At 45.4% G+C, this 16,237-nt stretch overlaps 1 protein-coding gene across 1 annotated transcript in view; it reads left to right on the top strand.

The window, feature by feature from the left end:
* XG (Xg glycoprotein (Xg blood group)) overlaps window positions 1–16,237 on the top strand; it is a 32,671-nt gene that overhangs the window by 12,011 nt on the left and 4,423 nt on the right. Inside the window, exons 3-10 of the mRNA XM_025857537.2 lie at window positions 149–172; window positions 1,773–1,835; window positions 5,563–5,625; window positions 6,201–6,263; window positions 9,243–9,305; window positions 11,753–11,800; window positions 14,686–14,727; window positions 16,050–16,085. Coding sequence (XP_025713322.1) covers window positions 149–172; window positions 1,773–1,835; window positions 5,563–5,625; window positions 6,201–6,263; window positions 9,243–9,305; window positions 11,753–11,800; window positions 14,686–14,727; window positions 16,050–16,085 — 402 coding nt within the window. The remainder of the gene's footprint in view (window positions 1–148; window positions 173–1,772; window positions 1,836–5,562; window positions 5,626–6,200; window positions 6,264–9,242; window positions 9,306–11,752; window positions 11,801–14,685; window positions 14,728–16,049; window positions 16,086–16,237) is intronic.

The following is a 16,237-nucleotide window of genomic DNA, read 5'->3' as shown; positions in this document are numbered from 1 at the left end:
ACAATACACGATGAGACTTGTGTTCAAAACACGTCATATTCAGTGCCTTGAAATTTTCCCTTTTTATAAGGGTGTTAACGGTTCTTTCTGTGAGCTGTGCACAAATCTTCGATGCTGACTGGATTTGTTTTTTTCTCTTTGTGCACAGAACCCACCAAGAAGCCAGGCTCAGGTGAGTATGAACGCAGGGCGTCCACGTGCATCACAATGAGGACAGCTCGCCAACAGGAGCGGCACGGTCAATAATGACAAATTGCGTGCTGGAAGGCTGCTTGGGGAGTAGATCTGGAAAGTTCTCCCCACAAGAAAAAAAGAATGTGTGGTAGCTGGTAGCTATGGTGATGGGTGTTAACTAGATTCTGACCTGTGCAGAAATACCCAATCGTCATGTTGTAAGCCTGAAACTAATATAACCTTATATGTCAATGACACCTCAGTAATAGAGACGTGACATATACGACATACGTGTTATGATATACAATTACATAGCACATAGGTGGGTCACATGCAATATACATTCTTAAATTATATATAAAATAAATAATATATTTATATACCATACAATAAAATACAATGTCTAATTATATATATTATATAGCACAAGTAGAGCACACATGCTATATATTATATACAGTACATACATTATTAAATTACATATAAGGGGTACCTGGGTGGCTTAGTCAGTTAAGTGTCTGACTCTTGGTTTCAGCTCAGGTCATGATCTCAGGGTCCTGAGATCGAGCCCAGCATCTGGCTCCACACTTAGCAGAGTCTGCTTGAGATTCTTTCTCCATTCCTCCCCCTCCCCCTCTGCTTCTCCTCTGTCCACTCTCTCTCTCTAAAATAAATAGAGAAAATCTTTTAAAACATAAAAAAGTAAATTACATGTAAAATAAATAATATATTTATATACCATATAATGAAATAGAATATAATTATATACATTATGTAGTATATAATATAGCATATGTGATATACATGTAAAGTAAATAATATATATAATTTAATAAAATGTAATCTGTAATTACAGACAATATATATTATGTAGCATATATACTATATATAAAATAAATAATAATTTATATTATATAGTATATAATTATATATGATATAGTACATTTATGACACACACATAGTATATATTATATGTACCATATATTATTAAAATATATATAAAAATAATATAAATATTTAATATATTTATATAACATAACATTTAACATATAGTTATATATAAGATATAATATAGCATATATCATAATATGATATGTAGTATATAAATAAATAATGCATTTAAAATAAAAGAAAGAGAGAGAGAGATAACCAACAACCAAGAGAAGAATATGTTTACTAAGAAAGCATTGACATCAATTTAAAAATACACCGGGAGAATTTGTCTGCCTTTTTTTTTAAGTTGCACGCTGAACCTTATCATTAAGCCTGCACCTGCTAGCAACCTGGAGCTCTAGCACCCTCTTGCCATGAAAGTTAGCTTCTAGGAACAGTGTGTGTGTGTGTGTGTGTGTGTGTGCGTGTGTGTGTGTGCGCGTGCACACCCATGTGTGGTTTTTTTTCTTTAAGTTGCAGTTTTGAGATTTTATGTCTATAGACTCAGTCATGTCCAGCGGGTCGATAGTCATCTGTAACACCATGAACAACAAATGTGAATAAGATAGAAAATCTATAGCCGCGCGGATGTCCTTGTTTTATAGGCTGCTCGTAACACAAGGCTATTTCTCTCCGCTAAAAGCGCTATGTCGTTTTCCCTGCAGATATCTACCCAAAACCAAAACCACCGTACCACCCCCAACCTGGAATGCCGGACGACAGTGGAAGTAAGAATTTTCAGCCTTTGGGATCCTTTCCAACCTGGTTTCGTGAAGCCCACCTTGTCTTTATTGGGGGGGGCAGTGGTCATCAGGGTGCTTTTGAAATAAGGAGCAGCTTGCTATGCAGGAAACTGAGTCACACTCCTAAGCAGGGGAGGCCAGAAGGTTGAACCGACATCATTCATTTCATTTCCCCTTGCTCTGAGCGCTGGAAAATACTGTGTGATCAGAGGTATTGTACATTCTTGTGATGGATTTTTAATTAGGCTGAGGACAAGTTTGTAGGGTTCCAAATTATGTCCTGTTCAAAAACGCCCACCTGTATGCACTGTGCATGGCAAGTCATTTACCCTCTGTGTTTCCTTGGCTTCAAAAACCTGGCAGACCCAGTTCCCATAAATTTTTTAATAAAATAAAATAAAGTAAAATAAAATAAAAGGAAACATTGTCAATAAAGTTCTTAGCGATGCAACAACGCCAAAAACCTAAAACCTGCACAAAATTTCAATGAATCGTGATTCTTGTTTTATGTGCCTTTGTTGTCTTTGTCCAAGGAGAGTCTTATTGTATTTTAAGTAATTTCATGAAGAATTCAGGAACTGGTACTTGGCGATAGGCTACATCTACCTGCGAACTCCCTTCCTATCTCTCCGTCTCCCCATCAGAGTTAAACATGACACTGAATTTTGTATAGGTGAGCTCCCTCGCTTTGCTTCATTTTGATTTCTGTTGGATGTGCGCACCTAAGCGACGTATTTTTTCATGATTTCCTTTTGACCACCTTCAGCAATTTTGGCCTCCCTGACCTCCCATCTCTGCAACCACCAATCTGTTCTCTCTGTGTATGACCTGGCCGTTGCTTTATATTTGTTTTTTTTTAAGATTCCACATATAGTGAGATGGGTGGCCTTTGTCTTGCTTGTCTGGCTTATTTCACTTAGCATAATGCCCTCAACTTCTAGCCATATTGTCACAAATGGCAGGATTTTCTTCTTTTTCATGGCTAAGTAATATTCCATTATATCTATATCTGAATATATTGCAATGTATACATTACATTGCAATATCTATATTACATATAGATACAATATATCTCTCTCTATATTGCAATATATACATAACATTGCAATATACATATTACATAGAGATACAATATATCTATATCTGTATTTATTATAATATATACATTGCAATATACGTATTACATACAGATACAATGTAATATATACAATACATTGCAATACACATATTACATATAGATACAATATATCTCTATCTGTATCTCTATCTGTATATATTGCAATATACATATTACATATAGATACAATATATCTCTATCTGTATATATTGCAATGTATGCATTACATTGCAATATACATATTACATATAAATATATCTATATCTGTATATATTATAATATATACATTACACTATAATATACATATTACATATAGACACAACATATCTATATTTGTATATATTGTGATACATACATTACATTGCAAAATATATATTACGTTCTCTTTTATACATATTACATGTAGATACAATCTATCTATCTATCTATCTATCTATCTATCTATCTATCTATACATTACATTGTAACATATATATTACATTCTCTTTATCCATTCATCTATCAATGGACCCTGGGGGTGTGCTTCCATCTGTTGGCTATTGTGAATAATGATTCAGTGAACATGGGGGTGCAGATACCTTTCAAGAGAGTAATTTTGTTTTCTTTAGATAAACATCCAGTTAGTGGAATTACTGGATCACAGGGTAGTTCTACTTTTAATATTTTAAAGAAACTCCAAACTCTTGTCCACAGTGGCTGCACCAGCTTGCATTCCCACCAACAGTGCAAGAGTTCTCCCCTTTCTCCACATCCTCGCCAACATCTGTTGTTTCTTGTCTTTTTTGTAATAGTCAACAGGTGTGAGGTGATATCTCACCGTGAAATATACTCTTTAGTTTTTATTATGTGTGCACTTTCTAGCTCAGAGGTAGATACTCGTGTAGCACGGGATGATTTAAGAATGAGGACAGTCTGTTACTTCTGCAGGGATGGGCACATTTCTGACCAGGGGTCTAGACAAGGAAGCCCAGACACAGGACCCAGGGAGGGTGGAAGTCTGAGGTGTGACCAGGGCTAGGGTGTCTCGGTACCTGAGAGAGGTCAGAGCCAGAAAACAGTGGGAAGGGAGAACGTCCTGTAAGCAGGGCTGAGGTGAGTGGCTGTTCTTCTGGATAATAGCTAATTCACTCTCTACCTCATGCAATACTTAAAAATAAAGTGGATTACAAGCCTAAATATGCAAAGGAACACTTTACAAGTGTTGGAAGAATAGAGGGATGCATCTTATGAGCTCTGGGTAAAAAGAATCCTCTTAGTTGAGATACAAAATAACACCTAAGTGTCCATCAGTGGGGTGGTTGTGGGAGACGGGTCACAGAATCAAGGGTATCAACGCACGGTGTCCATGTGCATCACAGTGAAGACGGCTCGCCAACACGCGTGGCACGGTTAATAATGCCGAATTGTGTGTTGGAAGTCTGCTCAGAGAGTAGATCTGAAAACTCCCCACAAGAAAAAAAGAATATGTTGTAGCTGGTATGTATAGTGATAGGTGGATTCTGAAATGTGGAGAAATACCTAGTCATCACGTTGTACACCTGAAACTAATATAATCTCATATGTCAATTATACCTCAGTAATACAGGTATGATTTATAGAATATATGTATTCTAATATAGTATATAATTATATAGCCCATAGGTAGCTCACATGTAATATACATTCTTAAATTGTATATGAAATAAATAACATAGTTATATACCATATAATAAAAGACAATATATAATCATATATATTAGATAGCATATATAATATGACATATATACTACACATGTAAAGCAAATAATATATTTATATAATATAATAAACTAATATGTAATTATATATAATATATATCATATATTTTGTAGCATATAGACTATATATAAAATAAATGATATATTTATATTATATGGTTTATGATTATGTATCGTGTAATATATATAACACACAATATATATTATATGTAGTACATTATTAAATTATATATATAATAAATAGTATATTTATATAACATAATAACATGTAATATATGTTATATAATAGCACATAAAATATGTATCATATTGTATGATGTTTGATGTGATGTTATTTGATATTATATCATATGATATATTATATATAAGTAAATAATAGAGTTAAAATAAAAGAAAGAGAGAGAGAGATAACCAACAACCAGGAGAAGAATATGTTTAGTAAGAAAATGTTGACATCAATTTACAAATGCACCGGGAGAATTTCTCTGCCTTTTTTTTTTTTTTTTTAAGTTGCAAGCTGAACCTTTTTATTAAGCCTGCACCTGCCAGCAACCTGGAGCTCTAGCACCCTCTTGGCAGGAGAGCTAGCTTCTAGGAACAGTGTGTGTGTGTGTGTGTGTGTGTGTGTGTGTGCGCGTGCACACCCATGTGTGGTTTTTTTCTTGAAGTTGCAGTTTTGAGATTTTATGTCTATAGACTCAGTCATGTCCAGCGGGTCGATAGTCATCTGTAACACCGTGAACAACAAATGTGAATAAGATAGAAAATCTATAGCCGCGCGGATGTCCTTGTTTTATAGGCTGCTCGTAACACAAGGCTATTTCTCTCCGCTAAAAGCGCTATGTCGTTTTCCCTGCAGATATCTACCCAAAACCAAAACCACCGTACCAGCCCCAACCTGGAATGCCGGACGACAGTGGAAGTAAGAATTTTCAGCCTTCGGGCTCCTTTCCAACCTGGTTTCATGAAGCCTGCCTTGTCTTTATGGGGGTGGGGTGGTCATCAGGCTGCTTTTGAAATAAGGAGCAGTTTGCTCTGCAGGAAACTCATGCAGGAGTCATGCTCCCAAGCAGGGGAGGCCAGAAGGTTGAACTGACGTCACTCATTTTGTTTCCCCTTGCTCTGAGCGCTGGAAAATACTGCGTGATCAGAGGGTATTGTACGTTCTTGTGATGGATTTTTAATTAGGTTGAAGACAAGTTCCTTTCCCGCTTGTTTGTAGGGTTCCAAATTATGTCCCGTTCAAAAACGCCCACCTGTGTGCACTTGTGCATGGCAAGTCATTCACCCTCCATGTCTCCTTGTTTTTAAAAACCTGGCAGACCCAGTTCCCATAGATTTCTTAATAAAATAAAAAGGAAACATTGTCAATAAAGTCCTTAGCAATACAACAGCGCCAAAAACCTAAACCCTAAGACCAGGTAGAGCCATGTGAGGCTGGGCTAAGCCAAGGGCTTGCAGAAGCATTCCTAAAATCCCCTTGCTATTTTCCGGCAGGTATCTACCCAAGGCCGAGGCCACCCCCTCGCCCGCAGCCTGGCGGTTCTGACGGCGGTGGAGGTAAGCGCATTAAGACGGGATTCGGAAGCGTTGGGGATGGATGCACCGTCCACATCGATGCTCTCGAAATTCCGTCCTCAATGGTGAAATGGCAATGGTTTTCGAATGTCCAGAGGCTGTTTTATAAGGAGTGCACTCCAATGTTGGGGATGGAGGATCCACCCTAAAATCCCTCCATCAGGGTGCACACGTCCTCAACTCCGTTTGCTGGAATGCTCTACACAGACCCCATGCCCTCCCCAAATTCCTGGTCGTGGCATCCAGGGTCCTCCAAGATGTTAATGAGGGGTCATGACGGACGCTGGTCATGGCTCACAGATGTTTCTGGAGATCCCACTTGAAGCAAAATTGGTGAGAAATCACGAGCTCTCTCATGAGCTCTCTAGAGTCTCGAGACAGCCTCTTGAAGATGCCGCCATGTCTTGGGCGGCTGGCCCTTCCTGGATGGCAGGACAGGTTTCCGGAAACTGCTTTCCCAGGGGTCCCCACAGCTCTGGGGGGTGTCCCTGATGGAGCGATTTTTGTGGAGAGAAATTGGACAGGTCACTGCCTGATTTTGCATTTCGCAGTTTTATCAGACCCCGCGTCGGACAGCCATGCATCTCCATGGGAGTTTCTCAGAGACAGGACAGAGACCAAATCATAAATATGGGGAAGGGGAAAGAGGTGCAGGCTGACTATGGACAGTCCTGCAAACCCTGAGAAGTTCCCCTTGGATGTCGTCTGGGTCCCCAATAGCTCAGTCCTATACACACACCCTGGGAGGGCAGGGGGCATTGGAACTCCACAGGGAGAGAAAGGTGTTTGGGGAGATTGGCGGGTTGTGCAGACAGATTTTGCCCACAGATGCTTAAGTCCCTAAACATGCATCTCTGGAGCCATGTCTTGGCTCTTGGGGAGAAAGCATGCAGGCTTCAGGCATCTGGGAGCAGCGAGCAGGTGGACGCCTTCTATAGGGTTTTCCAAGCAGGTGGATGCCTTCTGTGGGTTTTCCAAGCAAGTGGATGCCTTCTGTAGGGTTTCCCAAGCAGGTGGATACCTTCTGTGGGTTTTCCAAGCAAGTGGATACCTTCTGTGGGTTTTCCAAGCAGGTGGACACCTTTTGTGGGGTTTTCCATTGGATGCACATCTTCCAATGCTCAAGTCGTCTGCATGCATCTGCGTGGCATTAGCAACCGCCTAGCTCAAACGTGAGGGCTGTGGGGTCTGTGCCGGGACCCGCCTCCCTGTGGGTGCAGGAGACACCTGGGAGGTGGGCAGGCTGTGGCTTGTGGCCAGTGCAATGACAAAATACTCAGTTTCCTATCTGCGGATGGCGATCGTTGGCCATGGGTGCTGTTGCTGCCTCCTGGCACCCCCTTTACACCCCGACACCCCAGTACGACTCACATCCTGCAGCCGGGTTCTGCAGATAGGCTGCCCCCCGCCGCCTCTAAAGGCCCCGAGGTTTATTCTGATTGCAAACACTGACGTTCCCCCATTGGCCCCAGTGGGCAGCTCAGGGCCCCTCGCCAGACTTCATATGTCAGCATCCCCAGAAAAGGGTCAGGGCAGTTGGTGCCTCGGAGAATGTTAACAAAGGCAATCACTGAACCCCAAACTGAGCTTTGGGGACCCAAGTGCACATTAAATTTCACTGTATTTTGATTTAAAAAAATGCAAAACCGGCTCAGGGTGTAAGCAAGCTTATTCAAAAGAGGGCAGGGAAATTCTGGTGAGCACGCATCACCCAATGCCAGTGTCCCACACGGGAACATGCGGGAGGCTGCATGGTGTATCTGACGTGTGTGTTTGCTAACACCACCAAGCCGTTAACTCGCTTCTGATACACTGTGCCCGAAAATAGCCCCGGATCCCGCAGGGTAAGGGCTCAGTCCCAGGGCACCGTCCCCAGTTGAGACAAGAGTTGCAAATGCAGGTTGTCCTCTGAGCTTCTGAACGTCTGGCTATAGGTCGGCGGTTCCCAGGGCTCCGTTAATTTGCTAGAGTGGTTGACGGGACTCGGGGAAAACACGGGTGCTAGTTTACCCTACCGGGTGTGATAAAGGATATGCACGAGCTCTCGGGGGAACAGGTGCATGAGGTGAGATCTGCAGGGGTCCCGAGGGCAGGACTTGTGTCCCCGGGGAGGGGCGGTGCATCCCCCATGCGGCATGTGGATGCGTTCCGCAACCACGACTCTCGCTGAACCCCGTCCTTTTGGGTTTTTGGCGGGCTTCAATCACGGAAGCACGATTGATTAAATCGTGGGTCACTGGGGATTAATTCAACCTCTGGCATCTTCCCCATCCCCAGAGGTCAGGGCCACGGGATTGCAATTTAGGACCCGCTCATCACAGGGGGGCTTGGTGTCCTCGGCAACCAGCACCCATCTTTAAGGGCTTTTCAGAAGCACCTCCTTTCACGTCAGCTCAGGTATGTTTGGAAATTCCACGGTTTCAGTATTCAGAGGCGTTCCATAGTGTTTACGTGAGCACATGCTCTGTGCCGAGGCTGGTTCTTGGTTCTCGGCGTGGGGGTGTGGCAGTCACCAAGCGGACGGGGTTGGATGGGACAGTGGGAGCTGTGGAGTCCCACCCAGGGTGGAGGTGGTCTTAGCCCAGGGGCTGAGGCAGGAAGAGAAGCCTGCATTCGGTGCAGAGGGCATGTGCAAAGGTCCTGGGGCCTGGGGGTCTGAGACATGATAGATCACTGTCTTACTCTGCATTCCACACCTCCCTTCAACTCTCAGATCATAAGGGGCCCGTCCAAGTACTTGCCCTTCCCAGGCTGCCAGGTCCCCCATACCTTCTCCCCACAGGAAGAATGGTGTCCCACCTGGACGGCACTGGGAACACCTGCAGTTTGGTCCCATTGTCCCGGTGTCCTGCAAATGGTCTGCCCCGCTCTCCATAAGCTGCCCATGCATCTGTCATGCGGGCTGGGGTTTACGGAGCACTGTCTGTACAGGGTCTCAGGGATGCTCTGTGCACCCCACAGGTTACTTTGGCAACACGGACCGGGACGACGGCCGCTACCCGCCCAGACCCAAGCCGCCCGCAGGTATGCCCGTGGCTTCTCTCTCTTGACTGGGGAGGTGTTGGGGAGGTCTGGGTGCAGAATCGGCCCCGAGCGGAAGATGCGCTGCACAGGGCATCCGTGTTCCACGTGTCCTATGCCTCATCGGAGGGCGTGCTCCGTGCACCTGTCCCCTCTGGAGGTTTGTGTCGTGGGCAACACTAGCCACAGGGCAGATTGCACTGACAAGTGGTGCTTGTGTCTGTGTAAACACGCGCACGTGTGTGTGTGTACCCGTGTGTGTGCGTTCCTTTAGAGCTCGGCACACACCTGGGCCTTGCCTTTTTCCAGACACTTCTGTGCACGGAGGTATCCTGCAAGGCGTGATGTGTGCTTGGCTTTAGAGGCATCCAGCTCTCTATGTGTCTCTATGCTCGTGTACGGAGACCTGTACAGACCTTTACACATGCACCTGGACGTACGCCCGTCTCTGTACATCTTTACTTAGGCATAGATCCCTCATGTGTGGGTGCACGTATTTATATATCTTTATATTCGTGTACGGATCCCTGTACAGACCTTTACACATGCACCTGGATGTACGCTCATCTCTGTACATCTTTACTTAGGCATAGATCCCTCATGTATGGGTGCACGTATTTATATATCTTTATATTCGTGTACGGATCCCTGTACAGACCTTTACACATGCACCTGGATGTACGCCTGTCTCTATATATCTTTACTTAGCTATATATCCCTTTATATACATTTATATAAACATCTTTATATGCATATGTCTCTATATGTCTTTACGTATGCATATATCCCTTATATATATTTATTTATACATAAAAATATATTTTATATATATTTATATAAACACCTTATATGCTATATATACTTTATATATATTCTCTCTATATATCTTCACTTAGCTGTATATCCCTTATATATGGATGTACATATTTATATATCTTTATATTCATGTATGAATCTCTTTATATATATTTATATGAACACCTATATATGTATGTCTATATATCTTTACTTAGTTATATATCCCTTATATATGTATGTACATATTTATGTCTTTATATTTATATATATATATCCCCTTATATACATTTACCTAAACACCTTTATATACATAAGTCTTTATCTTTATTTATCTATATATCCCTTTATATATGTATGTAGTTATTTATATGTCTCTGTTTACATATACACCTTTTATGAATATGTATGTATATATCTCTTCATTTGTATATGTGTGTACATCTATCTCTATATATCTCAATGTACGTATTACATACCTTTATGTACACATACATGTTTATATATAGTGTATATATATTTATATGTTTCTACATACCTTTATATTTATATATATTTATATGCATGCACACCTCTGAATATGTACATATTTCTATATTTGCATGTGCATATATCTACTTCTATAATATTGCATATGCATATACCTTTATATATGTGTAGATACATGTTTATATGTGTAGATATATGTTTATATATGTACATACAGACAGCTTTAAAAACGTATGCATATATTTTGAGTATATATATCTTTATATACATTTATCTACATATGTGTGTGTGTTCATATCTTTATATTTGTCTACTTTTATATGTACGTGTACTTTTATACATATCTATGTATAGTTTTATTTGTGCATATGTATGTATATATACCTATGTATATAGATACAGATTTATGCACACGTACACAGGCATACAAAAAGCTTTTATGGACGTTCCTGCTATCACTGGAATGGAACCCCCTGCCGAGAGTTTTTCATACCTAAACAAAAGCAGGGGCCGGTTGGGACAGAGCCCTCTGTAGTCTCGGGCTCCAGGCTGTAATGCATGAGGCTTTGTGTCATGTAGGCGAGGTTTCTCCTCTGTTTGGTCGTTCGCGATGTGTTCCAGAAGAGGTGAGACCTCCTCCCCGAAACCTTGCCAAAGGGCACATGCGTCATGTGGACAAGCAGGGTGCGCGTGCCCCTTCTTTCTGTGATGCTCGGCACCGTGAACAAACAGCTTTGTCTTCAGGGCTGTGATGGCCACATCAGCCAACCGTAAAAATGCCTGGCCCCTAAGAGAGAAAGTTCATGATGGGCTTCGCCTTCCCAGTCTGCCCGTCTCATGAAGGTGCTTCTGTAGGAGGGTTTCAGGTCCCGCTCAGATCTCTCTGCAGGAGGGCGATGCACCTGCATGCACGGGGAGCCGTCTGGGTCCATGTGTGCTCTCTGAAGGCACCGGGCTTTCCATAGGGGATCTGTCTCGGCGGGAGTTGTCCTAGCAGAAAGCTGTGACTTTAGGCGGGCAGCCTTGGACTTGCCCTGGTGGCTCCCGCTCTTTGCCACCATGTGGGGCTCTCTTTGGGGTGAGTCGTGGGCACGGCTTTGGTGCCATCACCAGGAACCCTGCGCCTCCCAGCAGAACATCCCTGACACGTACCTTCTCTCCCGCAGGCGGTGGTAGCTACTACCCCAGCAATGATGGGTCCGGAAACACGCACGGTACGCCCAGCACCCGGACTCCCGGTGGACGGCGGGGTGGGGGTCATCTTTGCCGGGCTCCCCCTTGCATGCCCATCCCTGCCTCTTCCTGGGGTCCTGGGTGTTGGGGCTCTGTGTGCTGGCGTCCGGGGTTCTCAGCCCTCTCCGCGCTGACCGTCTGGCTTGGCCGCGGCCTGCTGTCCAGGGAACCCAGTGTCCAGGTAGCTGGAAACAGAACGGCAGACAGCAACACTCGCCAGGGGGACAACATCCAACACACTGGGGACTTTTTGTCAGGCGGTTGGCCTACTGCCAGCAGAAAAGATTTCGGGGAGGCAGATGCTGCCAAGAAGGAATAGAAAAGTCCACAGGAATGACTCGTGGGGTTCTTGTCTACATGGAGCTCTTTGCAAACAGATCAGCAGATCTCGAAGCCCTCAGACGCTCTCTGCTACCGTAAGGGAAGATTGACAAAAAAAACGTCTCGCTGGGAAAACAAGATTGATTTTTTTTTAATTGAGATACAATTGACATAGAACATTTTACTCGTTCTAGGTATACAGCAGAGTGATTCAACATTTATTAAATGTCGCAAAGTAATCACGGCTCTAGGTCTGGGGAACATCCATCCGCACACACAGTTACAAATTTTATTTTTGTGTGTGCATCGGCACACATAGTTACAACTTTTATTTTTTGTGTCCATTGGCGCACATAGTTACAAATTTTGTTTTTTAAATTTTTTAAAAGATTTTATTTACTCATTTGACAGAGAGTGAGCATAAGCAGGAGGAGCAGAGGGAGAGGGAGAAGCAGACTCCCCGCTGAGCAGGGAGCCCGATGCGGGACTCGATCCCAGGACCCTGAGATCATGACCTGAGCCGAAGGCAGACGCTTCACCGAACGAGCCACCCAGGCGCCCCACAGATTTTATTTTTTTATTGTAAAATGAGAACCTTAAAGATTTACTCCCTTAGCAACTTTTAAATATAGGGTACAGGATTGTTAACTAGGGTCCCCAGGCTCTATGTGACGTCCCAGGGCTTATTCATCCCGTAACTACACGTTTGTACCTTTGAGTCCCCTTTGCCCTTCAATCAATTTGTGGATTGATTTCAAAGCATTATTTTTCTTTTCCGTTTGCCATGTGTTAAACGTTTTGAGCACCATGAATGAATCGAGTGACTTACCTTTTTGGCTGAAACTAATATTTGTATGGTGCGTTGGCAAGGGGTATGGTCCTTTCAGAGATGTGGTCCCATTAACCTCCCTAACCTCTGAAGGGCAAATTTTTATTTTATACCCCATTTTCTAAAGTAAAGGTGAAGCACGGTGCTCAAACAGTCCGCTTTAAGGGACAGATATCTGTCACCCTATAGATGGTCCCGTCCCCATAACGCTGGCCCTCCAAGGTGCACACGCTTGTATGGGACAGGCGGCGTGTGAAGGGTCCTGGTGGAGAGGGGTCAAAGGCTGTCTGCTTTAAACTCAGTGTGCAGATGTGATGGGCCCATCATCTTCTTTCTTTGGAAATTGTGGGACAAACGCTTATTCGCTATTTTTATAAGCAGCCACGTGGAACATTGCATATGGTCAGATGACGCCCCCACAACCCTCCAGGCCAGAGAGGTATCCCGATCCCGGGATGTGTTTACCCCATGCAGGTGTCTCTGAAGGGTCTCCCTCTGCGAGGATCCTTCCCAGAACCTGTTGTTTTGTTCCTTGCCAGATTCACAAGCGGGAAAGAAATGACTCATCTAGCCGTGCTCCCGGGAGCCCAAAGGATGCCTACATTTATTCCCCAGGAAATTTGTCAGGGCTCTGATCCCACGCCGCCATGTCTTGGGGACCTGTCTCCCCTCCGAGTGCAGAAAAGCACACTCATCAGGATGATCATTCACCCTGGGGGCAAAATGTCTGCAAACCCCCCTCCCCTGACCCCATGCTCTCAGGTGGGGCCCGGGTCAAGCTGCAGGACAAAGCCTGGCTGATGTGGTTTTCCGGAGGGCCACGCTCACTGGCATGTGAGGCTCTGGGAACGTGCATCCGGCCCTGTCCGTGTCTGGACCCCTGTTCTGTGGTGCTGAGCTGCGCCAAGCTGTGAGTCAGCTCTCAAACTAGCACCGAGGATTGGGTTCATGCACCAGGTGACTGCGTCACCCGGCTTCTCCCTGGAGGTGGCAAAATGCATTGGGCATGTCCCTTCCTCCTGCACAAAAGACACCAGTCCTAACGGCTTAGTGACCTCATCCTAGCGAGACCTCATTTTACCTTAATTTGGAACGTTGTTACCTTTGAAGACCCCACCTCCAAGCACAGTCCCGTTCTGCAGTTCCGGGGAGCTAGGACTTCAACATATGAATTTTGGGGAAGGGGACATGGCTCAATCCGGAGGCAGTTGATCAAATGACCCATCAGTGTTTAAACAGCACCCACAAAAATGTTCCCACTTCCAAATTAACAAAATTAGCGTCAAGCATTCCGTTTCTCATCTCAAACCTTCGTTGAGAAATTGGTCTCCAGACATGAGAAGAAGGTGCCAGAAATCTTTCTGTTTCACTGGCTGGGATGACTGTAGTCTGTGCCTACGGCACTGCTCAGGCTGGCCTCATGGAAAGCGTGTTTGCACGCGAGCTAAGGCAAGCGCCCAGTCTTCGGGCATGAGCATGGCGTGTGCCCCAGTCGCCGTGAGCTCCAGAGGGTGTCAGGGGAAGCTGTGCATCATGCAGGCTGACCTCAGCTGCTGCTCCTTGTGTGGTCAGAGGCCGCCCCGTGGTGACTGTGCCTCTTCCCTTTGCACGGGGAGGGAGGGCTGGAAATCTCCGCAGCTTCATGCGGCATCTTGCTTCCGGTGAGCTGAGTGGTGTCACCCAAACTTCTGGACACGTGGTCTTTCTGTCCTGCAGGAGGAGGGCGCTCTAGACCCAACTCTAACGGAAATACTTATGGTAAAGGAATTATTTCTTACGAGCTGTGTGCAGAGAAACTGTCCTTGGGGAGAACTAACACCCCATCTGGCGCTGGCGGGAAGCTTGTCCTATTGTCTCCTGCGTGGGAAGTTAACTGACCATCCGGGTCTAATTTGTGTGCTCACCGGTCACCAAAGTTGCTTTGCATGCAGTGCAGGCTTACTTTCTTGCAAGGAAGTAAGCCCTGCTTAAGGTTGATATTGTGTGTGTGTGTTTGTACATGCGTGTGTGTGCACATTAGTGTTCACCTGTGCTTGTGCATGTGTGTGCCAATGCGCGTGCATGTGTGCATGAGTGCAGATGGGTGCATGCCGGTGCACACATTTATGGTTGTATGTGTGCATATGTCTGCCTCTGCATGTGTGTGCGTGCCTCTGTATTTGGCTGCACACACGTCTACTTGCTAATGCATATGGGAATGTATTTCTCCTGTGCACACATGGGCCTCTGTGTGCATGAGTTTGTGCACATGGATTTGCATACAGATGTCCATGTGTCTCTGTGTGCGTGCGTGTGCAGGTGGATGTGTGCACGTGTATATGTGTGTGTCTTGTATGCGTGCCTGCAGGTCTGTTTGCATGTATTCTGCAAACATGTGGAGGTGTGCACACCTGCACGTGTGGAGATGCGCTCATGTGTGGAGGCACGGACATGCGTGGAGGCGCGCGCATGGGTGGCAGTGTGCGTGTATGCATGTCTTTATGTGTTCACAAGCGTGAATGTGAGTGTGTGCTTGTGTGTATGTGAGGATGCGGGCGCATGTGTGGTGGCGCGCGCCTGGGTGGCGGTGCGCGCATGGGTAGAGGCGCAGGCACGGGTAGCGGTGCGCCCATGGGTGGCGGTGCGCGCATGGATAGAGGCGCAGGCACAGGTGGCGGTGCGCATAGGTAGAGGCGCAGGCATGGATGGCGGTGCGCGCATGGGTAGAGGGGCAGGCACAGGGGGCAGTGCGCGCATGGGTGGCGGCGTGAGTGTGTGCACCTGTGCGTGGGTGCACGTGCATGGCCGCGTGCACGTGCATGTTGCGTCTGTAAATGTGTGTGTGTATCCCCTGTCCCCTGGAATGGAAGCTGCATTGCCCTGTCGCTATGCTGCCCCCTCGCACTCCCAGCGTCGGAGGTAGCGTCCACAGCCCCCTCCTGAGGCTGAGTGTGCGCCCCCTCCTCTGGGAGAAGGTAAGCTCCCTGCACACGGAGATCCCCATACGCGGTGCTTCTCGCTGCATGCCCAGCCTCTCCGGGGTGCCCGGCGGTGGAGACTCTGCTGAATAATCCCATGACCATGTGCCTTCCTCTTTACAGGCGGAGATGGACACTCGACCTACGGGAACCCCCAGGGTAATGGATCCGTGCCGCTCCCGTCTTTAATAAAAACACGCTTTTGCATAGGGCTGTGGGCGGGCCAGCAGGGTCTGGACATACTGTCTTAACCCACAGGCTTTCATGGAGCAGCCTGCTTCTGCAGGGTGCTCACCTCCCTGGGGGCTCAC

Source organism: Callorhinus ursinus, unplaced genomic scaffold (assembly GCF_003265705.2).
Source record: "Callorhinus ursinus isolate GAN/ISIS: 27379988/994484 unplaced genomic scaffold, GSC_fseal_2.0 scaffold16, whole genome shotgun sequence".
Classification (NCBI taxonomy): Eukaryota; Metazoa; Chordata; class Mammalia; order Carnivora; family Otariidae; genus Callorhinus; species Callorhinus ursinus.
Note: the sequence above shows the minus strand (reverse complement) of the source record. Positions and strands in the feature narration are given on the sequence as shown.